We start from the raw sequence: 26,284 nt of genomic DNA, 5'->3' as shown, positions 1-26,284 counted from the left end.
CTTAAATTATGGTGGGTATTGTAGGCCACTATCCACATGAAATTATGTTGTGCAAATATTAAGATAACAAACATTATTATGGCAATAGAAACTTTTGTTTATTTATTTTTATTATTTTTTAATATAATTTTCATATTTCATAATTTAATTTAAAACAATGTAAAATTAGACATAAAAAAATTAGAAAAAATAATTTGAATTTTAAAAAATAAAAAATGTTTTTCTAGTATTCATAATATTTAGTTTAACATTTTTTTTTCAAAACTTTAATAAACATAATATAATTTATTTAAAAATTTCAAAACTAATTGAAAGTGAATTTTTTTTTAATCAAAATAAAAAACAATATAATATACTTTCATTTATCATATCATACCACTCCTAATAGTTTTATGAATTATGATTACCCTCAAACCTTTGTATGATCCAATTTAGAAAGGTGTAATAACTTCTCTTGATTTGTATTATATAAAACCTTTTCTTACTTTTAAGAAGGGTTTCATATATATTTATAGATCATGTTTTAAATATTTATTGGAAGCATCCCTAATGGATATTTTAACATGTTTACATTCATTATCTTATTAAGTGTTGGTAGTTCTATTATTATTTTTATATGACACCTCAATAAAAAAAAGTTGTTAATGGAAGTAGAAAGTGTTTAATTAAAATTATAGTATAGGTTTTTGATGTTGTCCTTATAAGTTAGGATGTTTATATCTGCATTTAAATCCTTTAAGAAGAGATCATTTTTTTTTTGTTTTTTTTTAAGGTGTCTTTGATTGTCAATTTTTCTTTCATAAGGTTTTTGTGCATGACAAAATTAAGAGTTAAGGTAAAATTTATATGGTCGAAGTCAAGTTCATGGTCACTTAAGGGGTCAAAATTAGCTATTTGGTTGGAAACATGGATATCAAAAATCCCATAATCCAAAATAATATTGTCGAACCATGCATACAAGTTAGTTTAATTGCTTCTTTACACCATTGCAAATTATTAGCTTTGGATAACAACAAAGCTTGACTTGTTTGGTATAAAAAGATTTGGTATAAAAAGATTCTCGGGTAAATTTTCCTTTTTCTTTACTAGTTAAACAAGGTCCCCATTATGCCATAAAAAAATTAGGGTTGGAATCATTTCTTATAAGAATAAATTGGTTAGATGTAATCCTAGCATTAATGTCTTCTAGCAAAAAGATATTACATTCCTTCTTCAAAACATAAATATCTTGTTCTAGAAAATTATAAGGATAATTTTTATTTACATTTTTTTTATAAACTTATAATTAATAAGCATTAAATAACAACTTACGTTATAAATCCTCTTATGAATATCTAATATTTCTATCCAAATTTATTGGTTCAAAAGGTCAATTTTATGAAGCAAAATATCATTAAAAAACACTATTCTTTATATAATAAATTTTCTCTCCAACTCCTTTGCAATAAAATTTCTTATTCAATACTAACAACAAAATTAATCAAAATTAATCCTTTTATATGAAAGACTTTAAACTATCATATTTTCTTTGATTCATCATCCTCCTCGATTTTAATTAGAATAATAATATCACTTTCACTCCATATCCAACCCAACATAGGATGTTTTTACATCAATTCCAATAAAAAACAAATAAAAATAAAAATTCTTAGAAAATATATATTATTTTCTATATTTTTAAAAATTAATTAAACCTATATATTGTATTTTTTTATTTTTATATTAATTTAATTTATGATATTTACCTTGTTTTCGATCAACATTTTATAATTTTTATTTATAAATAGGGTTTTTAAATTTTCAATATTTTTAAAAATGAATTAAATTTATATATTATATTTTTTATATTTATATTAATTAAATTCATGAAGCTTATTTTTTTAATCAACATTTTATAATTTTTATTTATAAATGAGGTTTTTAAATGGTGAAAAGTAGAATAAGTATTGGGGTGGGGATGTAGATGTGGATGTGGAATACAAGGAAATTATATAATAAGGGTGAGATGATAAATTCTCTGTATTATGAAGAAATTTATGATAAATTTATTTTATTTTATTTTTTTCTTTACATTATTTAAAATAAAAAAATATTTTTAATTTTTTAAATTAAAGTTAATTATGTTTTGATAATATTTTAATTTATTTTTAGTTTTTAATCTTCTGTCATTTATATATATAATTTAATTTTAAGATCACACCAAGTGAAACATTAGTCCAAGTTGTCCTGATGATGGATCCCTGTAGAAAATGGTTCTTACTGTGGATTCTCCGGTAACATTAGTGAAGCATTCAAGTTGTCCTGATGATGGATCCCGGTTGGGATTTGAAACGGTGGCAGAAAATGGTTCTTAATGTGGATTCTCCCGTAACTAAGTCGAAAATAGTCCAACATTAAATTAGTGTATGAAATTTTTGTTTTTGTGACAAAAAGATGTTTATGAAAGTTTATTAAATTTGATATACTTTTTTAGATTTAATTGTAATTTTTTACACATTTTTAACCATGAGTTATAATTTTTTATTTATGCTTATATTATAATATTGTATTTTTGTTAAACAAATTTAATGGATATGACTAAAAATAGATAAACTATTTTTACATTTATATTTATTTCAATCACATGCATATCTCTTAGGTCTATCTTAACCATAAATTTATGAAGCTTCATGAGGGATCAAGAAGCTTCGTGAGGGATCAAGAGACAAGCCTCTTCTAGAAAGCAAAAATTTGAAAAATAATTTCACTTCAAAAAATTTATAACTACCTGAAATGTTTTAACCCTACATATTATTTTTATCATTAATGATATCTTTTAAATGCTAAATATAAATTTCATATTAATAATTATAATAATTAAATGAATTATTCATTAAATTTTTTATTCTCAATTACTTCTTCTCTTTGAACATTGAAATATTCTATTATGGTTGAGATTAACATATATGTGTGTATTTCTTATATATATATATATAGATAAGTATTAGTCCTTGTGGCTTACAGGTAAGGAAATTTCATCAAAATTATTAGTTCAAAATTTATAACATAAGGAAAAAAACTATAGACATCATTCATTGGACTTAGATATTTTATATGTCTAAAATTAACCACGGGGTAAGTATTCCTAGTGAAAGAAAACTAAAAATAAAAACTATACATGACAAAATGTAAACAAGAGAATTAGTTTCCTTCCAATTCAACTAGCAAAAAGCTATGTAACCAAAACATGGCATAATTTTAATAGGGGGAGTATTTTCCTTCAATTCAGTGACCTAGACATAAGAAACTATTGATGATGGGTTCTCAATGTCCATTGCTTTAGATCACCAAGCATAATCTTTACAATCCACTTCTTTAATTTATAGGCCACGAGTCTCATTTAATTGAAGCACTATAGAATGATACTCTTCACTTTTTTCAATCGAGAGCTTACCCATGATGATCTTCAACTACTAGTATAGGTCTAGGGTGTGAAAATATTGAGTGTCTTAGTTTCTGGAGGTGTCGATGTATGGTGCCCACAACTCTATCTCCTCATGAACAACCTCATTAGTTCCAAAACTATGTTCCAATCAAGCTTCATTTTAACCAGATTCAATCTCTTGGATTGCAGGAGGAGTGTACCTATGGAAAATTGCCTCAATGGACTTTGCCTCATGTTGGGCAAGAGTGATAGGTCTCTATGGTGTAGATCTCACCTATTATGGTCCTTTCCTTGTTCCATATAGGATGTATAGAGAAAACTATGCCTAAAAACAATGTAAGAATATTGTTGAGAAAATCAATGAAGAATTCTATAGAAAAATAAAAATAGAGTTAACCAAAGATGGAGAGTTTACCTATGAAAATGCTATGTGAAAATGATGGTGACAATAAACTAGAAGAAGAATGAAAGTAAGTTGAAAGCATAAAACCATCTAATAAAAACCCTAACCCTACTTTGTCCTTGTCATCTATTATAGCACATGTAATGTAAACATTTTGAAGAATAGTTCAGCATAGGTAATAAGCGATGATAACTTTAGGGATAATGGAATGAAAATACATCCAAAAAATAATTTAACTTATTTCTATTTGGTTGCGGAAAGTATATTCTATGGTAAGTAGTTGCCTAGCAATTAAACTTATTTCTATTTGCATGTTGCAAGTATTTTCTATTGTAATTAGTTGTCTAACAATTAAATTTATTTCTATTTGCATGCAACAAGTATCTTCTATTGTAATTAGTTGTCTTACTAAGGGTTGGAGGCAAAAATGTACTCTCCTGAGAAAATTATGCTTCCGCATCATACAATTTTGTGATTTTGGAATTATAATTAGTGGTCTTACTAAGGGTTGGAGGCAAAAATGTACTCTATTCAGAAAATTATGCCTCCGCATCACACAATTTTGTGATTTTGGAATTAGATTAAAGAATATCTAATTCTCTTTAATATATATATTTTTTAATTATTTCAAAATGATATTCATTATAAATTAAAGTAGCAAAAATATCTTTAAACCTACACTTATAATAAGTTAATAATGTAGTGTTCAAACAACTAGTGTTAGCTATCTAGAAAATCGGTTTTGGCTTTAAAATATTATTAAATTTTGGTTAGAATATTTTTAAATTTTTTAAAATATGTATGGGGTTGTAATATTGAGAGAAATTTACTTAAAAGTTTAAAATTATTTTGTAATATATAATTTTGTAATGAAGGAAAGTGGAAGTTTTGTTTTATTTTATTATTTAGTAATTTTAATTATTATTAATAAATTAATTTTGTCTAAAAAAAATAGAAATTTTAATTGGATTTAGTTAATTGGCTTTCTTTATTTAAATTTGATTTCAAAAAATTACTTTCAAAATTCATTCCTCTCAATGAATCTTTTTTTTTTTAAAAGCTTGGGAAGACCTTTTTCATTCATTTTCTTCAAAAAGGACAAGTTACAACCAGAATTTAAGTAGTTAGGTGGCCTTAACTTGCCCATAGGGAAACTAAGTATATTGGTCACCGAACTGTAATATAGGCCATAAAAAAATAGAAAAGTTTATGATAGTCTAACAAAGCTATATATGTATGAGTATCTTTAAACCTTCTACATTCTAAATAACGAAAACCAAAAAGCATATTATGCAAATACTTCATGTGACAAAATTAAAAACCAAAAACTAATCCAAACATGTCATTAGTCATCAAAAGAATCCACTGGAGTTGGATCTTTCGCGCTTGAATTAGGTAGTTCTGTCTGTGGGAGGCACAAAATATGTCTCTCAATGTGACTGAGGCAACTATTCTTTTGCTGGACCTGGAACTGAATCAATTGAAATTCCTTATGAGTTTCTGAAAGTCCATGATCAGACTTGGAAGAATCAATAGGATGGTTAGCCAGGCGTTGACTACTGTATTCTTCATTAACGAATAGAGATTATCTCTATTTGTTTATACTATGAAGACCTTCCTCTTGAATGACCTGGGTTAGGCACCAAATCATGCTAATCATGCAAATCAATATCTGTGTCTGCTTCCTGTTGGTTCATCTCAACTTGCCAACATGAAATTAACTGGAGAACCTATGACAAAGTACTAATATGAAATTCTTGAGCTACATCTCGGATGAATTGTGAAGTGGTTTTGCAGCCTCTACTCCTCACTTGGAAAGGTTGGGGTTGAATACCTCTGCAACTCGACCCCAACTTCCTGCCACATCCACGATATCCACTAGCCGAAGAACCTTTGACAAAGGAGGGGTGATCCATGTGATTGTTTAAATTTGGACCACAAGGATGATAGACCTTGGGACAGGGCATTATAATGTCGGGCTCGCGACGGGTGACAAACTTAAAGTCCCGACACCATTTATGTGCAAATAAACCTGAAAGGATACCTGGAATACATCCAAGTAACAATGAGTACAAGGGTTGTCTACCCAACAATTGTATGGGAAAATTATTTGGATCTGGCAAAGAAGTCCTGAGACAACCACCCAAGGCTCCCCAAGTCATCTTAAGAGAGGATAAAGAGTTAGATTAAGAAAAGCCATATCCGGGAGATCCCAATACTTATTGGCAAGCAAACGAGTGAGAAATCAAGGTAGAAAACATAGACATCCATGCATGAGATATAAATAAAATGTGCTCCCCAAGTCATCTTAAGATAGGATAAAGAGTCAGATTAAGAAAAACCATATACGGGAGATCCCAATACTTATTGGCAAGCAAACGAGTGAGAAGTCAAGGTATAAAACACGTACATCCATGCATGAGATATAAATAAAATGTGCTCCCCAAGTAATCTTATGATAGGATAAAGAGTCAAATTAAGAAAAACCATATCCAGGAGATCCCAATACTTATTGGAAAGTAAACGAGTGAGAAGTCAAGGTAGAAAACACAGACATCCATGCATGACATATAAATAAAATGTCATACGAGAAAACCGCAATATATCCCCATGCAAGGTAGCAAGATTCCATAATAAACAGAAACAATAGTGCATTATTCAGACAACCCATGATGAAAACCCACTATTTCCTTCCAACAATCGTGGGTGAGCTTCTAGCTAACTCCAGGCATCAAAATATAAACACTTCTCGAGTGATAAAGCAGAGAAAATGAGTGAACAGGGGAGGTGGAACAAGAGAAGCCTAGAAAAGAAACATAACCGCTGAGATAGATCATTGAGGGAAGTAGGTCGTCGACACTTAGGTGGCAGACTACATGGAGCTCCTTCCCTTTAAGCGTCAATATGCCAACAAACCTGTAACCTTATCCTCTCTCAAATCATGTAAACTACGAATTAATGTTGAATGATTGCCATCATATAACACCGACACATAAGCGGTCCTACCACCTTCCCCTGTGTCGTTAATGATACGCATGCATGATGCCAACTCTCCATACAACCTCTCCATATGACTTAAGTTTACAAAGGCTGGAGTGAAGCCACCCTCCAACCTTTCCCTTCATCACCTTAATCATGGCACGATCCCAATACAACTGGCTCACACCTCGATCGGGACCAATAATTTTAATTTAAAAATACATTATAATATATTTTTTTTCAATTCCTTTATCCACAAATTTTAAATAAATAAAATTAATATCAATTAATACTTTAACAATACATCTAATCAGTATATATTTAAAAAAAAATAGACAAAAAATTATTAATATAAACTTAAATGTACAAAATAATTTATTCTTAACTTTATATATATATATATAGATAGAGAGAGAGAGAGAGAGAGAGAAAGAGAGAGAGATAAAAGTTGAGGCAAGTTTAAAATATTAGTAAATATCTTAATAGATTTTATACCAAATTTGAATTATATTAATACAAAATTTTAAAAATAAATAAATAAAGTTAATTTTCATTAATATATAGAAAAATAAAACAATTTTTTTATTAATATTATTTATCTCATTTATAAATATTATTATTATTTTATTTTATTTTATTTATTTATTTATTTATTTTTATTTTTATTTTTGTTTTTATTTTTTTTCTGAGTAAGACTAATTCTATTAACAAAGTAGAGAAATATTTACATAGAGACCGAAGTCAATACACTGCTCTGATAAGAGGCAGAACTTTCAGGAAAAAAAAGGTAAGAAGACATAATTCAGATCCCACGCAGGGGATTGGGATGATACTCTTCTGGTGCTTCATAGTAAACAAAAACATCAAAAAACATAGGAAATCCACAACACTGTTTACATAGCAAACTTGCCCGGTGATAGCCATAGCATAACCAAAAAAATGATGCCAGGGAGAGCACGCTAGTCATCTTGTGGTTCTTCCACGATACGGCACCATCCAAATTCTGGCTCATCCTTAGCTTGAGTAGCATTCTGATCAGAGGGGCCAGGGTCGACCGGCAGCATCTCTGCATCCTGAGTGCTGCAACCCGGAGCATTCGGATCCTGCCGAGGCACCATACCAATTCCTAGCTGGATAGAAGGAGAAGGACCAGAGACTGCCCCCGAGCCTCCCGGATGAGAATCTGAGTCCTCCATCTGTGTTGTCTCATGGAAGACCACTGTAATGTGAGCCGTTATCCGTGGCCGATGCAGGGAACTATTAAAAGAGAAAATTGCAGAGTCGGACGAGGAAGGAGGCCCCGGGTAGTGTCTGGAGGCACGGTGCCACCCTCTCCCACTACACGTGCTAGGGTAGCGATCGACAAACAATTCATTGGAGGGGGAAGGCGAATCCGAAGACGAGCTTGTCGGCGCGCGCCGGGGTTGGCCTCTTCGGCACCCCATTCTTTGGCGAAGTCGAGCCATCTGTGAGGGTGCGGTAGTGAGTTGGCAGACAGGCTGAGCAGCTATAAGGCGAGCGGAGCAGCAAAGACACCGATACCAGGAGGGGAGTCTATGGATGCCCTTCGCCAGCAAAGACAAATTGAACACAGAGTGATTCTCTCCAGAGAAAATTCGAGCGACCTGTGGATTGATAGGGCCAATCTCCCGCCACCCAGTGTCAAAGACGAGGCCTGAGACCAAGTGATTGATCGACGGGACAGAGGCTATGAAAACACAACTCAAAACCCACCACCCAAAGCCAGAGGCAATACCTGAGACCTGATGATGAAAAGTCGAGACTAAGACCACCAGACTATGGCTCAATACCCCGCGGAGGAAAGAGAGGAACTGCAGGAGCTGCCCCGGGAGGGCCGAGCTAAGCTTCAGCGAGGCTTTCCCCGTCAAGTGCTGAGAGACTTCTGAGAAAACCGAAATGAGAGCAGAGGCGAGGGGATGAGCCAAATGAAACAACACAAAAGGCTTCGACGCAAACCCAGAACAGAGCCTATCCTTAACCTTTCCAGACATGTCTCGAGAAACCCCTTCCATTACTACCGCATTGAAGATTGCCGTCATCTCTTGCAGGTTAGAGCGTGCGGAGGGACGAGCCATCGCAGTGGACAAGAAGAATGAACCAGAGCCACTGGAGTGTGAGATGTTAAAAATTACCTTGTGCACATGCCAAGCGCTCTCCAGCTTACATGTATTTAACTCAGTGTACTGGGTGGGCAGGTGTCAAACTGCCTTGCCCCACCCCAGTCTTTTCACCTTAAATGCCGCCTCAATCACCAACATCTGGGGTTATAAATATTATTTTAATATACTATAGTATTTTAAAATTTAAAATATTTATTTATTATTATTATTTTTTTATAATAATTTATCTGTTTGTAAGCTTAGTAGGACTACATCTTCATTATGTGCAACTTCTCACCATGATCCGGTGATAGCACAAGATTTGAACCCAAGACTTCTAGTTACCATTTGAACTTGAAATATAAAGATAGAAAATTATAAATAAAAATTTTTGAAATTTAGAATATTAGTAAATATCTTAATATATTTTACACCAAATTTAAATTATATTAATAAAATTTTTAAAAAATAAATAAATAAAGTTAATATTCATTAATATATAGAAAAGGAAAATATTTTTTTTAATTAATATTATTTATTTCATTTATAAATATTATTTTAATATATTTATTGTATTTTAAAATTTAAAATATTTTATTATTTAAATCTTATAATTTAAATAATTAAATATTAAAATATTATAAAAATAATTTTTTTGTTTATATAAATATAAAATCATTTACTTTTGAACTCAAAATATAAAGATAGGAAATAGATTAAGATTTTTTTTAATTTTTAAATTATATATATATCTATATATATAATCAAATTTAAATTTAAATGATATTGATTTAAGAGTTGTATCATCATCTTTTTCGTGAACATATGTAATTTTTCTAGTTTTCAATTGGGATTGGAGATATATTCTTTTTTAAATAAAAAGAAAATATTTGTTACATATAAAAATTATCAGTTATATTTTGTTATTATTTGGATTATGTTATTATTTGGATTAGTAATAATTATAGAGTTGAATTTTTTGTGGAATGTATTGTTTGCTTGTAGATTTTTTTTGAGAATAAAGTCTATATAAATTTCGAAAAATTAGGTTAATCATTCATATATATATATAATTATTTATTTTGTTATTATATTTAAATAAATAATATATTTTAAATAACAAATTCATTTCAAACATATACATATGCTTAAAATTATCATTTTATTGTTTACAATTAGAATCATCATAAATCTATCTTAACTTTATCATGCTCCAACAAAAAATCCCTTTATATTTAAAATATCTTCAACTTCTACATTTTGAATTTCTTTTTACATCTAAATAAATTTAATCTTTTAACACATTCTAAATCTAAAATTAAAATAAATAATTAATCTTATCAAATAAAAACTAAAATAAACCATATCCTTTCAAATTCAAAATAAAAATACACATAATCACATATACCAACTGAAAAACCCAAATTAACTTACACTAATCAATCAATACTGCTTATCATATTCTTCTCTCATGCTCATATAATGCACCTTGTCCTGATTGAATCTCGCATACATCTGCGTTAAACTAATAAATAAATAAATCTATTCTATGTTCATATTGTTCCCTCGTCTTCCATGTGAGTTCTGGTTGGTCTCTTTCCCGATTCAATCTCTATACACCTTTTCTCATAAATACTTATATCAATAGGTTGATATTGTTTATATCATATAATATGTTTATAGTGTTGTTTTTATAATATGTATGGATTTATTTATTGCGTTTTATTTTGTAAGTTATATTTTGACTTTTGATTTTGTCAACTCATGATGTGATTAATTCTAAAGAATTTATCAAAATTAGTATGGATCACAAAAGTCTATAATCAAAAACTATAAATATTGTTTATATTATATAATATGTTTATAATATTGCTTTTATAATAGGTATAGATTTATTTATTGATTTTTATTTTATAAGTTAGACTTTCACTTTTATTTTTCTCATAAGTATATTGAAAATTTAATTATGTTTAGTGTTAAATGTGGTTTAGATTAATTTTTTTGGTAATTTTAAATGTTTTTATTTTTATAAAGGACAGGTGATGTGGTTGAGAATAAGATTTTCCTTAATTTTGGATGCTCTTAAATTACCATTTCTTCAACCACATGATAACAAACAAATTAGAAATTAAAATTAGATGAAAAAGATACCCATTCTTCTTTCCCATCTTAGAAAAAATCCAATTCTCTTTTCGCTTTTATATATAGATCAAATTCATCTCTAATTTAAAATTAATTTTTGTATATCATAAACTGAAGGTTTTGAATAAACATTTTTTTAACAACATACTGTGAAATACTCCTCAAATATAATCTTTAGGGTTGTTTTGGATGTCAAGGCTTCCTGCTTTTTACCGAAATATTTCTGTAAGAATTTTTTACAAAGAGAAGTGTTTGTGTGACAAAACAATACAGTGCAAAAAATCAAGATGCGAAGATGGAGGATGGCAAAGTGTTCTTTGCAAATGAATCAGAATTTCAAACAAGTTTAGATGTTGACATGGAAGATTTAAGCTGTTGCGCTGAATGTTCAGCCAACTTTGTGGTAGAGGCTCGAATATTCACAGATCATATAAGCTCAGTCACAGAAATGGAAAGATCTGGTAACAATCTGCCTTATTGGCTTCCAAATCACAAACATGAGGAATCTTCGATATCATCTCATCAGGTAAACATGGATTGATGTTTACACAATATCTTTTGATAGAATAAATTATTTATGAAATTTTGTTATTTAAATAAATTATTTTAAAAGAAATATGACACATGCAGATATTTGCTTTGTACGTTAAAATAAACCGTCAGGAAATATTTGTGTGATCATACTACATTGCCATGTGCACAATTCAGGGTACAGATTCAAGTGAAATACTGAGAGGTCTGCGCAAGAAATGGTACCAGAAATGTTGCAGTGTTCATCCAAACGAATTTAGACAAATATATCAAACACAAATGAAAATGAAGCGTGAGAACTTTTCACCATCTATCATGGGTTCATGTGCATGGCAAGAGCTTGGGTTAATGGAACAGTCGCCCGTAAATTCCTGCGAAAGCTTTTGTATTACTTCTAATTCTCCTAGTTTGATCTGCTCTGTTCAGAATAAACCAATTCCCAGCTCGACTCAGTGCCCCTGGTCAGTAATGGGATCTTTAGATTCAACGGACAATTCTACTAGAAATTTTCTTTTTGAAAATAATGCCTCTGCTTCTCATCAAGGCAGAAAATTGGAGGTCGATACTACCCTTGCTCTTGGCAGATCAGCGCCCTCCAGTGACCATGAAAATACAGCATCAGATAAGCTGAGTTCTGCGAAGGATATTATACCATGCACTAAATCTTCTAATCGGCTTTTCTGGCAAAATGCTCCAAGTTCTCCAGATTCAATGTCAACTTCAGTGGGCAACGATAGTTTTGGTCGAAATGCAGAAATGTCTAACAGTAGGTTTAGGAAGTTAGACCAAGAAAGCTTGAGGATACTGTGCAAGGAACTAGAGGAGAAGGTTAAATGGCAGAGTAGGATCACAAAAGTCATTGCAACAACAGTGTTGAGATGCATGTCTGGAATGGGTAGAAGGCAAGGAGATACTGTTCTCAAGCGCGATGCATGGCTGTTATTTCTGGGGCCTGATAAGATGGGCAAGAGAAAGATAGCCAGGGCACTTGCAGAGATTGTTTATGGTTCTGAACACAAGCTTTCCCGCATTGACATTAACCATTTTAATTCTATCGATCAAAAATACCAAGATTTCCATGGTCTTAGAGGGATGAAAACATTGGAAAGAATTGTAGAGCTAGTCAGACTTGATCCTCATTCTGTGTTACTCTTGGAAGAAATAGAGCAGGCAGACACAGCTGTGATAAACAGTTTAGTTAATGCCATGGAAACAGGCAAGATACTTGATTCAAGCGGGAGAGAAGTAAGTGTATCTGATGCTATCATAATCATGACCTCGTCACTGGGAAAAGAATCACCTAATACCCCTGGATCGTGGATGTACGAGGACAGGTTACTATCAATCATGGAAACTAGTATAAAAATGTTAATAATATCTCAAGATGGTACTAAAACTTCCCCAGCCTCGTGCACCTCCAAGGCTTCTATAGTGGATTGCAAACAGTACAGTAAAATGAATCCCATAAACGATCAACAAATTGGAAAATGGCCATGCAAGCGCAAGGCAGACTGCGTGGAAGGAAGCACTACAGAGAAAAACATTAGGAAGCCATCATCACGAGCATTGGATTTGAATTATTCTGCTGAAGCTCTAGAGAATTTTGTTGAATCTTGCAAATGCAGCAGCACGTTACAGGATGACTGTGATCGAACAGCTCATGAACTCCATGTTCTTCACCGTGTTCAGGAATATTTCTCCAACAGTTTCCTCAAATTAATAGACAACGCCCTCGTTTTTCAGCCATTTGATTTTGAGCAACTAAAAGAATGGTTACTAGATGAGTTAAACAATGCTTTCTTGAAAATAACAGGAGGCAATGGCTATCTACAGATCGATAGAACTCTCATGGATCACTTTATAGCAGCATCTTCATGGCAGTTCTCTGATCAAATATTTTCAAAATGGTTGGAAGATGTATTCATGGATGGCTTGCTTAAACTTCTTTCCATCCATAAGCTTTCATCAGCCACAGTTATCAGACTGATTTCCGTGGAGAAGATAGAGCACAGTGATTCTTATCTTAATTCGACTCTTCCAACAAAGTTTGAGATCTAATTCTCTTCAATGCAAAGTTTGAGATCTAGTTAAATCGACTGTGTAACCGAGATGGTTTCCCTTACTGTGGCTGCTGCATAACTGATCCAGACAAATAAAGCTGTCATCTAGATTCATTATGCAAATGAGGAAAATAATGTTTGCTACGAAGATTCATTAAGAAAATCTCGTTCTCCTTGCAACCCTTCAAGTTTCTAAAGATTGTGAAGTAAGTAAAATTGTTTCTCCTTTCTGAATTGAAATTTAGTGCATATTAACAAAGCTCCGGTGCAATTGAAATTTGGATGTTAAACAAATGATGCGAGAGCATTCTTACTCTCTGTCTAATAATACTAAGCTATGAAAACTTTGAATTAAGGGTGGTACCGAATTCATAAAAGTAATATTTCTTTGTAAATGACACTCCATTATGCAATTTTCTCTCTACCTTCCATTATACTTGGTGTACATACACTTAGCTTTAATTAGTTTCATTTTAACTCTAGTTCTTACATGTTTAATTAGTTAACTTAAACTCTACTCTAGTGCTTGTGGTGCAAATGCACATTAAGAGAGCATAAAGCACACTTAGCTTCCTTACTTATTGCATGTACAACTAAGCTTAACTTAGTTTTATGTATTGATTCTCAAAACCAATATTGAGTAATCAAAATTCATTTTCAATTCTTGCTTCAGCTAGATCCGTATCTGTGCTCTAATAAATTTACATGGTATTAGAGCTCCAAGGGTCTTGAAAAGGTGCACGAACAATATTTTGCAAGTTTGAAAATCAAGAATTGGAAATTGTTTGGATATTTGATTTGCTAATCATAATATTGGAGAACTGCCGCAATTGTTGCTACAACTACAAGGTGAAATAATGGAGTTCTCATCTTTAGCTATTCTTACTCTGTATAACTACTTCCAGAGATTTTGCTTCACCTTAGAGGCAAAGGCTTGTATCAGATAATTATGAATATGGAATCTGACCCTAATTCCGCCATTGAAAAACCAAAATACTTCAACATGATGGACAAGGCTTTGGGTCTTGTATTGTTGACCATATCTCCAACATTGTATTTCCATATGGAGACATGCACCAATCCGAAATGAAGTTTGGACAACCTTGAAAAATTTATTTGGAAAGCAAGATGAGATGCATACTCATATTCTCGAAAATGAGTTAAATTCCTTAGATTCAAATAGCTTTGAGAACATTCAAGATTTCTTTACAAAATTCAAATCATTGCTTCTACAATTATAGGATCGTGTGATCGATAAATCCAAATAGGAAGGTGAATTGATCCTTTCTATTTATTCTAAATTAGGTCCTGAATATGCCATTTTTGTTTCTACATTTCATACAATTAGACTTGAAACTGGATATAAATTGAAAATGCCCAAACATGATGCATTGATTGAGTCTCTCATTCATGAGCAGGATAAGCTCATCAAGATGGGTTCATTAAAGTCTTCAAATGTACATGCACTTTCCATGTATGAGAAAGGAAAGTCCAACTTGAAACCAGATCAACAATCCAAGGGAAAAGGAAAGGTAAGAGATCTATATCCAAGAAAGGGAGGAAATCCAAAACCTGTAGATGATTCTTCCAACTTCAAGGGTAAGAAGGGAAAGAATGGAAACTCCAAGTGCCTTGATTGCAATAGAGGCTATCATCTTGAATCCTCTTGCATGCTGAAGACTATTGATCTGATGGCAAAGACTCTTTAGCTAAATAATCTTGGTCATGACATTCCAGAAAGTGCCAAGAAGAAGGCAGAGGAAAAACCATTTGCAACGAGGGTTAATGGTCATGCTTTGATTTCCCTTCATTCTACACCGCAAGAATGGATTATATATTCAGGAGCTTCACATCATATTCCTTCTTCAAATGAATATTTTTCTTCTCTACATGCATACTCAGGTCCTCCTATTCTCATGGGGGACAACTCTGCAGTTGAAGCAACTAGATAAGGAAGAGTGCAATTCAAAGATGGAAGTTTTGAGAATGTCTTTCATATTCTGAGGCTTTCTGCGAGTCTTATTTCAGTGTATCAGATGATACAAACTAGCACAGAAAGGAAAGTGGAATTTACCCCAGATTCTATGAGCATTTATGATATGCAAACCAACTTGAAGATTGTATCTTGTAAGGTAAATGATCAATCTTGTCTGTATACATTTTTTTATTTTGTTCCTGAGTTAGATTATATTTTTCTACTTACACATGCAAATGAAGAAATTAGCATTTGGCACGAGATATTTGGGCACATGAAATTCAGATATATGTTGTACCTTAGCAGGAAAGGGAAGGTTAAAGGATTGCTGACCTTTGAATTTTCAAATGGTGTTTGTAATGGATATGATCTTGGAAAGCATCCACAAGACAAGTTCAAGAAGAGGCATGCATGGAGAATCTCTTCACCTTTGGAGCCTGTACATAGTGATCTCATGGGTCCATTTCCAGTACCTTCAATGAGAAAACCAAGATATGTGTTATCGTTTATAGATGATTACACAAGATTCACTTGGGTTTACTTCTTGCAACTAAAGTTTGAAGTTTTTCAACATCTAAAGATTTTTAAAGCACATGTGGAAAATCAGTTTGAAAAATGCATCAAGATCCTTTGCACATATAATGGGAAAGAATATGTCAACAAAGATATTCATAATAATTTTAATGAAGTAGCATACAGTTGCAACAAACAGTTCCTTACACTTTGCAGCAAAATGGGGTGGCTGAAACGAAGCATATATCTTTAAAAGAGATGACCAATTTCATGTTGCATGCAAGATCTCTTCCATCAAATTTGTGGGATGAAGCTATCAATTGTGCCTCATACATCCATAATAGATCTCCTTGTAAATTTGTTATTGGAAAAACACCTTTTGAGGCTTGGACTAGCATGCAACCCGAAGTTAGTTATTTTCGCATTTTCGGATATTGAGCATGGGCTCGTATTCCTATAGAGAATAGAAAGGATTTGTAGCCTCAGAGAAAGGCATGCATGTTTGTTGGATATTATGATGAAGTCAAAGGCTACATATTACTTGATATCAACACTGAAGATCTCTTTATCAAAAGGAGTGTAAAATTTGAAGAAGATGCTTTTGATGCACCACCAAATGAGATTGTTACAAAGCTTCCCTCACCACTAATTGATGAGTATGAAAATGATACTTCAGATCAAAATTTTGATCTAAATGAGCCTTTGTTTGCAACACATATTGGACCACTAGTTGTTGAACATCAAGATAATATTTGCTCATGCAGTTTAGAATATTCTCGATGACCTTCAACACAAAAATGGTGTAGCATGAGTGATATCTTAGATGATCCTGCCACTATACCTCAATTTTAGGAAGCACCAAAAGAACCCTTTGCTATGTAGCCATGCATTCCTGTGCACTGTTATATAATGTATGTGTATCATCCAAAAACTTATGCAAAAGCAGTTGGGAATCTTCAATGGGAAGCAACTATGGATGATGAATACAACTCTCTCATTGAGAACTAGACTTGGGACATAGTTCCTCTACCTTCCAATCGAAAATTGGTCAGGTGCAAGTGGGTTTACTGGACCAATAAAGCAACAAATGGCTAGGTTAGTCGATATAAGGAATGGTTGGTAGCAAAAGGCTTTCAGCAGGTACATGGTGTTGACTATGATGAGACTTTTGCTCCAGTGGAAAAAATGGATTCCATTCGGCTAGCTCTCTCCATTACAACAACAAGAGGATGGGAGGTGCATAAAATGGATGTGAAGAATAACTTTCTTCACGATGATCTTGAGGAGTAAATCTACATGGAGAAGCCACAGGGATATGTTCAAAATTCATCTCTGGTATGAAAACTAAAGAGGTCTCTCTATGGCCTCAATCAGGCATCTAGAGTGTGGTATGCAAATATGCATTCCTATTTGTGATCTCTAAATTTTGTAGGCTGTAAATATGATTCCAATGTTGATTTTTTGAATAAAATTGACTACTTGTTAATCATAGCACTCTACGTAGATGATCTTTTGATAACAAGTAATCCAACTTCTGCCATTACTGAGATTAAAACTGCATTGCATAAGTAGTTTTCTATGACAGATATGGTCTTGCTAAATTTTTTCCTTGGACTAGAGATAAATTAGAGTGGTTATGGGATTACCATTTATCAACCAAAGTATGCTAGAGATCTATTAGCATGATTTCACATGAGTGTCTGCAAGCCAACAACCACACCTTTCTTATCAGGGATAAAGCTTGAGAATCGCAAAGGCACACCATTGGTCAATTGCACATTGTACTGACAACTTGTGGAGGGTCTTATTTATCTCACTCACTCACGTCCTGATCTCTTATATGTGGTAGGAGAAGTTTGCAGATACACGCAAGAGCCACATGAGTTACACTAGAAAGATGCAAAGCACATCCTTCGATAATTAGAGTACACTAAAGTTTTTCAAATATCGAGTGCAACGACAATGGACCAAACACATCGAGATCGACATGCACTTCATCAGTGATCTAATTCATGGTGGGATCATCAATCTGAAATACTATCCCAGTTCTGAGTAGACTGATAACATTTCCATCAAGACCTTCACTAAGCACAATTTTCAATTTTTGCGAGATCGTCTCAGGGTGAAGGACATAAATGCTTAGCAATTATCTTTTCTCTACTTTTTGCATTATATTTTGAAGGGGGGTTTTCTTCCCACTCGGGTTTCCCTATTTCCTCTTTTTCATGCATTGTACATGGGTACCTAAAATGGTCTTATTACCGTGACCCATTCATTTTTCATCACACTCACCTAAGTTATGCTTCAGGGGGGGGTGTTGGTGTACATGCACCTAGTTAGCCTTAATTCGCTTCAATTCAACTCTAGTTCTTGCATGTGATGCACACTTGGATTTAGTTAGTTAACTCGAGTGCTTACATGTGATGTGAAATTATCTTTAGTTAGTTAAATTGAGTGCTTAGATGTGGTGTGAACTTGGATTTAGTTAGTTAACTCTAGTGCTTGCAAGTGGTGCATGTGCATGTTAACATAACATAAAGCACACTTAGCTTTAGTTAGATTTAATTATCCTTAGTTATTGCATATAAAAATAAGCTTAAATTAGTTGTTTTATGTGTTGGTTCTTAAAAACAATATTGAGTAATCAAAATTCATTCTCAATTCCATTTTTTTTTCAATTCTTATGAGTTTCTACAATTATTCTTCAGCTAGATCTGTATCTATGCTCTAAATATTTTACACTATTCTCGAAATTCCGTGCCACGATGTAAGTGAATTTAATTATGAGTTAATCTAAGGGTGAGTTATGTGAAAAGGAAGGTGGTTGAATTTCCCTACCAAGAGAGAATTTTCTTTGGAATGATTTACTCTATGTTATGAAATTATCTATCTAGTGGGATGTTGCTCCGAAGTGATTTTTTTGGAGACATATTTAATGTTTCTTTTACTTTTCCACATAAAATATGGGAAATTTTGTTAGAAATGTTAATTGTTTTATGGAGCAACACTCCTCACCCTTTCAGCACTGCCTCCACCATTGACACACTGGCTTGAATGCTTTCACTGCAGCAACACCTCATCTCACTGAGATTTGAAGAGATAGCCACCACTGCAACTCCCCGAAATCTAAAGGGAAAAAAATAAATTTTTAATTTATATAACTGACATAGAAAATTTGTATAAATATGGATCACAACAAAAGAAGGATGTATGCACCGACATTCTTGTTAAACATTAATTGTAATTTTATTTTATTTGGTTATGGTTGTAGCTGCATTTTCTGCCATGTTTTGACTGTTAGACCCAATTGAGATAATTTGTGAGTTTGAAATTTTATAAACATTATTTTTTGTTGATTCAAGGTTTGTTTGCGTGTAAGTTTGTGCAGACATTTATGTGTGGAAAAAGTAGTGGAAGTGGAATATTTGTGTGGAAGTGAAAGATGTGTGTGGAAGTGGAATGTTTGTGTGGCCCATGTGCAACCTATGGAAACATGAAAGTATTAAAGGTTCACAGAGTCCATAGTGGAAAAACTATGCTACTAACAAAACAAACTCAACAAATGTCCAAATCCCAAGGACAATTACAATGGTCCTCTACTACTGCAACAAAATATGCATCTAATGCTACAACACTGACTACAATACCTTGCAGCTACAGATGCATTACAACTGTGACTCTACATCTCTGTTATGCCTTATCTCAATTTATACACAAAATAATTTGGTTCATTATACCTTCAATTTGAAAGGGTTATGGTGGTGATGGCCCTTCAAATTTGAATAGGTTAAGGCAATGAGGCGATGTGCATCGGTGACTTGACACAGGGTCATAATTATCTCTAACCCTCCTCCTTAAATACGACCAACAACTTAACCTTGACTCAACATAAATTAAACATGCTTACTAGTCTAAGTCTTAGCTAGGCTTATAATGACTCAAAACTTTGACATCAACTCTTGTGCTGGATTTGTTTTTCCTTTTCCTCCAAATCCTATATCGTCTGAATTGCTTCATTTTTTCCTTTTTGGTGTAGGCTCCAAATTTCGGTTTCTTCATTTGATGTTGTAGCGCTTCCATCATGATATATTTGTTTACCATAAAAACATAGAAAACCATTTCGAGATGTCCATGGATGTCCTCTACATATTCAAAAAATTGTTGTTATGTGAACTACTTCCACTTGTCATCTTCTATATTTTGTTCTTCATCATCAATCTTTTGATTATAAATTTGTTGCAACATAAGTTCATAATATAATTTTATCTCTTCAGGACTCCAATACATGAAAATTTCATTAGCATTTTCATTTTCTACATCATCCATGTTGTATTCAACATTCATTGCTACAACTTCTATGTAGACATCATCAACACATGGTGTTTCAAGCCATGCTTCAAGGAAATTTAATTCTTCTTCAAATTTTTTTGTTTCATCTCGGTTGCTTCTAACATCTACACAAACAATGTTAGGAAACCGGCTCACAAAAAGATAAAAAGACAGATCAATGCCTTAGAATTCAACCTCTTCGAGGGGGCAACCTCCTTTACATTACATAAATGAACAATTCTTGGATGATTGAAATGAAAAAACCTCCTTTCTATATATAGGAGTCTAAGGGGGCACAATATAACCAAGCCGACCTAACAATAATAATATAAAGGCACACAAATGAAAATAGTGGGATTCTATGGGGCATAATAATAACAATATGGGGAAAATAGGGGCACAACAATAACAATAAGGGATACAATGACAATAGTAATGGGGGAATCACTAGTATTATAGGGACCTAACATGCCCCTCTCCTTCAAAAAAGTGTTTTCCTCAATGCATGAGTAGTTCTGGGTGCTTTTTTATAAAATTCTCATCCTCCCATGTGGAATCTTCAACGGGTAAGTTCTTCCACTTGATGAGATACTCTGAAATTGATCGATTTCGTAGCTGTCAAGTTCTTGTTTCTTTGACTGCTTCAGGTTCCAATATGATTTTTCCTTCCTCATCAAGTTCTAGCAATATTATTTGAACTAGAATCTTGTCACCTATAACCTTCTTTAAGCATGAAACATGGAAAGCTGGGTGCACTCGGGAAGTTGTAGGAAGTTCCAATTTGTATGCCATAGTACCTATCTTTTGCAACACCTTATATGAACCATAATACTTTGGTGATAATTTATTATCCTTCTTAGCTTTCTTGAGGGACATTTGTTTATATCGTTGTAACCGTAGGAATACCCAATCACCTAAATCAAAACTTCTTTCGTTGCGATGTTGATCTACCTACTATCTCATTCTATTATGCACCAAGGTAAGGTTGTCCTCTAAGAGTTGGAGAACTTGTTGTTGATGCTCGATGTGATCTTCCACTGCTTGAACCTTAGAATTTTCTCTTAAATATGATGTGATGTATGGTGGATGATATCCATAAAGTTCCATAAATGGGGTCATTTTTGTTGCAGTATGGAAGGAAGTGTTATACCACCATTCAGCCAGAGGCAACCATTTGACCCATTGTGTCTGTTTATCAGATACAAAGCAACGAAGATATCCTTCCAAACATTTGTTTACTATCTCAGTTTTCCCATCAAATTAAGGATGATAAGATGAGCTATGAGCTAACTAAGTCCCAAGACAAGAAAATAATTATGCCCAAAAATTTCCAATGAAAATGGATCTCTATCACTTACAATAATCTTTGGGTTTCCATGTAGCTTTTGAATTGTTTTCATAAATGCAGTAGAAATTGTACTCACTTTAAATGGATGAGATAATGCACAAAGTAAGTCTGTGAACTACCACCATGATAACACTCTTTCGTTCAGACTTGGGTAAACCTATGATAAAATCCATTGAAACCTCCTCCCAATGTCGGATTGGAAAGGGTAAGGGTTGTAATAGTCCCGGGGTCTTAATTGTTTCAACTTTATTTTGTTGGCAAACCAAACATTCCGCCACAAACTTTTGAATCTCTAATTTAAGGCCATCCCAAAAAAATCCTTCTCAATCCTGTGGTAGGTTTTTAGAAATCCTGAGTGCCCTCCTAAGGGAGATGTGTGCAATTCCCTAAGAAATTTTTGTTTGAGTTGGGAATTCTTACATAGGTATAACCGATCCTTGTACCATAACGAATCATTTTTTGAACTATATGTATGAGATGTATTGGGATCTTGTTGTATATTTTGAATGAGTGCCCACACTTCCTCGTCATTCTTCCATTCATCCCTTGCTTCGTTTATCCAATCTGGTTGGATAATAGAAATGGTGCAAAGAAATTCTTCCACATCCTCATCCTTTCTTGAGAGTGCATATGCCACAACATTTTTCTTCCCTTTTTTGTAGATGATTTCAAAGTCATAGCCCAACATCTTTGTGACCCATTTTTGCTGCTCTTCTGAAGATAATCTTTGTTCCAAAAAGTATTTAAGACTATCATGATCTGTTTTTACCTTGAAGTGTCTTCCCATTAGGTAGGGTCACCATTTCTTAAGTGCATGTAGTATTTCCAGCATTTCCTTCTCATAAATAGCTTTGTGTAAATATTTTCCTTTGATTGGATGACTTTCGAAAGTAATGGGTTTTTGTTCTTGCATTAAAACAACACCAATTCCATTTCCTAAGGCATCACATTCCACAATAAAGGTTTTTGTGAAGTCCGGTATAGCTAAGACTGGTGCTTGGCACATTGCCTCTTTAAGATGTTCAAAGGCCTTTGTTGCTTCTAGAGTCCATGAGAATGCATATCTCTTCAATAGTGTTGTCAGAGGTGATGCTATTCTCCCATTATTCTTAACAAACTCGCGATAATACCATGTCATCCAGAGAAATCCTCGTAGATGCTTTATGGATGTGGGGATTTTCCATTCCTTAATGGTTTCAATTTTGCTAGGGTATACCTTAACACCTTCATGAGATACAATATGACCCAGATATTCCACCTCTTGTACTCCAAAGAAACATTTGGACATTTTTGGATATAATTGTTTCTCGTCCAATAGTTTGAGCACCATGTCAACATGTTGGACATGATCCTTCCAAGACTTGCTATAGATTAGTATATCATCAAAAAATACTAACACAAATTTTCTAAGGAAGGGTTTGAAAATGGAATTCATCAAACCTTGAAATGTAGAAGGTGCATTAGTAAGGACAAAAGGCATGACCAAAAATTCATAATGACCCTCATGAGTTCTAAATGTTGTTTTTGGAATGTCTTCAGTCTTCATTCTGATTTGGTGATATCTTGAATGGAGATCCAACTTGGTGAAGTAAATTGATCCATGCAATTCATCCAATAATTCATTAATGACAGGAATGGGAAATTTATCTTTAATAGTGAGCTTGTTGAGCTCCCTATAATCTGGACACATGTGCCATAACCCATCCTTATTATGAAACAATACTACTGGAGCAAAGAAAGAACTTTGACTAGGTTGAATTATACCAACCTCTAGCATTTCTGCAACCATACGCTCAATTTCATTCTTTTGGACATAGGGATATTTGTAAGGCCTGATGTTTGGAGGAACACTTCTTGGAATCAAATTGATAGCATGATCATGATCACGAATAGGTGGGATGCCTTTGAGAGTCTCAAATACCTTGGAATGATTGTCCAATACCTTTTGGAGATCTGGATAAATGGATGATTTCAATGTGGGAACCTCTAGTGAACATAATTGTCCAATTATACCTCGTTGTTCTTTCTTTAGAAGCTTTGTCATTCCATTAGAGCTGATTATCTTTCCTGATTTCCCTGCGATACCCCTTAATTCAATTTCCTTTCCTTGTGAAGAGAATTTCATGAAAAGTTCGTGAAAATTAAAAGCTATTGTACCCAAGGATTGTAGCCATTGGATTCCTAGTACAACATCAGCACCACCCATTGGAATCAAAAGCATTGGGCTATTCAATACATATTCTCCCATGGATAGCTTGATATTATGACACTTTCTTGAGCAATTTATGCTTCCTCCACTTGCTACCATCACTTGAGACTCTGGTGCTAGATATAGGAAGAAATTCAATTCTTTGGCTATCTTATAATGAATAAAATTATGGGTACTTCCCAAATCAATCAAAACTATTACCTTTTTCTTCTTGATATGCCCTTCTATCTTGATAATTTGAGGAGTGGTAATTGTAGCCAATGCATTACAAGATATGGTCGGATTCATTTCTTCTTTTTCTAGGGTTTTTTTCCTGGTGTATATCCTCTTCTTTTGATGTTTCTTGTTCCTTTTCTTCCTCCTCTTCATAATCTATGTAAAATAATTTCTTCTCGGCACACTTGTGACCTTTAGAGTATTTGCTATCAAAACTGTAACAAAGCCCTTTTTCTCTTTTTCCTTCCAATTGTTGTGGTGTCAACCTTCTAAATTGTGGATGGATAGGGGCAGCAACACTTCCATCTTTATGATTGTGAGTGGTAGGCTTCCTTGTTTCCATAATTTTGCTTTCCATTTTTCTTGCCAACCTGAATGCCTTCTCCAGTGAATCTGGTTTCCAAAGGTGAACCTCATGTTGGATGTTATCTTTTAAAGTCCCTATAAACATATCAATCCTATGCTCCTCTTGAATATCCTTTACCTTTATATTCAATTTTTGGAAGTCCTCAATGTGCTCCATCATTGAACCCTTTTGTTTGAGATTCATCAATTGGCTAAAATAAGTTTTTCTTTTTGTATCCTCATAATGTGCTATCATTTCATCTGTAACATAGCCCAAGTGACAATTTGTTTACAAGAGAAAAGACATTGATGCCAGACAAACTGATTTGGTTCCAAATATAAAGTTGCAATGTGTACCTTTTGTGTGTTTTGCACATTATAGAGATCGAAAAATTGCTCCATCTATAGTATCCATGTTCCGGGATCCTTGCCATCAAACTTCCTCATATCGATCTTTGGAACATGGTGGTTCTTTGATCCAATGTTAGAGTCTATGAAATCATGATTAACATTTATTTTGTTCTCATCAGGAGTTTCCTTTACTACCCTTTCGCCTTAATAAGCATTTCTTGTAGAAACTTTGTCAGATCTATCTTCAAATCTTCCATTCTTGTCTTCAAATCTGTCTTCAAATCATCCATCTTAGTTTCCACGCCATCCATCTTAGCTTCCATGCTGTCCATCTTAGCTTCCATGCCATTCATCTTAGCTTCTATGCCTTTCTTTGAACCATCCATCTTAGCTTCTACATCGTTCTTTAAATTATCCATCTTAGCTTCTGTTACTTTTTGTGTGAGTGACATTTGTTGTACTTGGTCTTGTAATTTTGATATATCATGTTGCATTTCTTCCTCTTCTTCATGAGTCATGCTAGAGCTTTCAGGTTGCTTACTAGCTGTTTCCATTTTCTTTCTTCGGGGCATCAATTACCAATAATAATGCTTCACTATGCCCTTTAAATTCCTTCAAACTAATTTTTCAAGCCAAGCTTATGCAAAAATTGAGAAAAAAAAAACTATACACCCTTTTTTTTCACTTTGTAGGAGCCTCATATTGAATCTAATGTATTTCTATGATTTTAGCTCATCTCGTTCTAAAATTGTGACTTGCCGTAGCCCTCTATGTCCTCTTTCCAATGCCAACAGTTTAATCAAAATTGGATTCTCTAAGAAAGATTTATGCACAATCTCCCAAGATGACCTGATTATATATCTTTTCAGAAGAGTGAAATTGTATGAAGTGCCACGTGTCACTTTTTTGACCTTTGGATCTGAAAAGTATGTACAAGAAACTATAGTCCATCCTCTTTCTATATATTTTGACGTTATTTCAATATGATGCTCAGAGAGACAGTTATGATGATTTTCCCACGGTGACCTGTCTGGAGTGTAATTCGGGGGTTTGCAAAATCCCTAACTTCCTCAGACTATATCTCCGAAAATATAGTGATACAGGATCTGAAATTTAGAGCCACGGTTCAGACTGATTTCTTCTCAAATGGGTTTTTGTTTTAGCTTCTGAAACTTTGTAGCAAAAGAGTTATAGAGAAAATCCCACGATGACCTATTTTAGCTTAAATTCTAGAGTTTGTAAAAAACTTAACTTCCTTAGATCATATCTCTGAAAATATAGCGAGACAAGCTCTGAAATTTGGACCCGAGATTCAGCACAATTTCTTCTCAAATGGTTT

The 26,284-nt window shown here is 33.3% G+C and overlaps 1 protein-coding gene across 1 annotated transcript in view; it reads left to right on the top strand.

Moving 5' to 3' along the window:
- Window positions 1-14,014, top strand: part of LOC149225523 (protein SMAX1-LIKE 3-like) — a 29,093-nt gene extending 15,079 nt beyond the window's left edge. Inside the window, exons 2-3 of the mRNA XM_089377118.1 lie at window positions 11,342-11,594; window positions 11,777-14,014. Of these exons, the coding sequence (XP_089233244.1) occupies window positions 11,342-11,594; window positions 11,777-13,657 (2,134 nt within the window). The 3' untranslated portion in view covers window positions 13,658-14,014. The remainder of the gene's footprint in view (window positions 1-11,341; window positions 11,595-11,776) is intronic.
- Window positions 14,015-26,284: the final 12,270 nt, after the last annotated feature.

The sequence above is a fragment of the Pinus tabuliformis genome, chromosome J (genome assembly GCF_031772625.1).
Source record: "Pinus tabuliformis cultivar Carrire ecotype Pingquan chromosome J, CPIR1, whole genome shotgun sequence".
In the NCBI taxonomy this organism is placed as follows: Eukaryota; Viridiplantae; Streptophyta; class Pinopsida; order Pinales; family Pinaceae; genus Pinus; species Pinus tabuliformis.
Note: the sequence above shows the minus strand (reverse complement) of the source record. Positions and strands in the feature narration are given on the sequence as shown.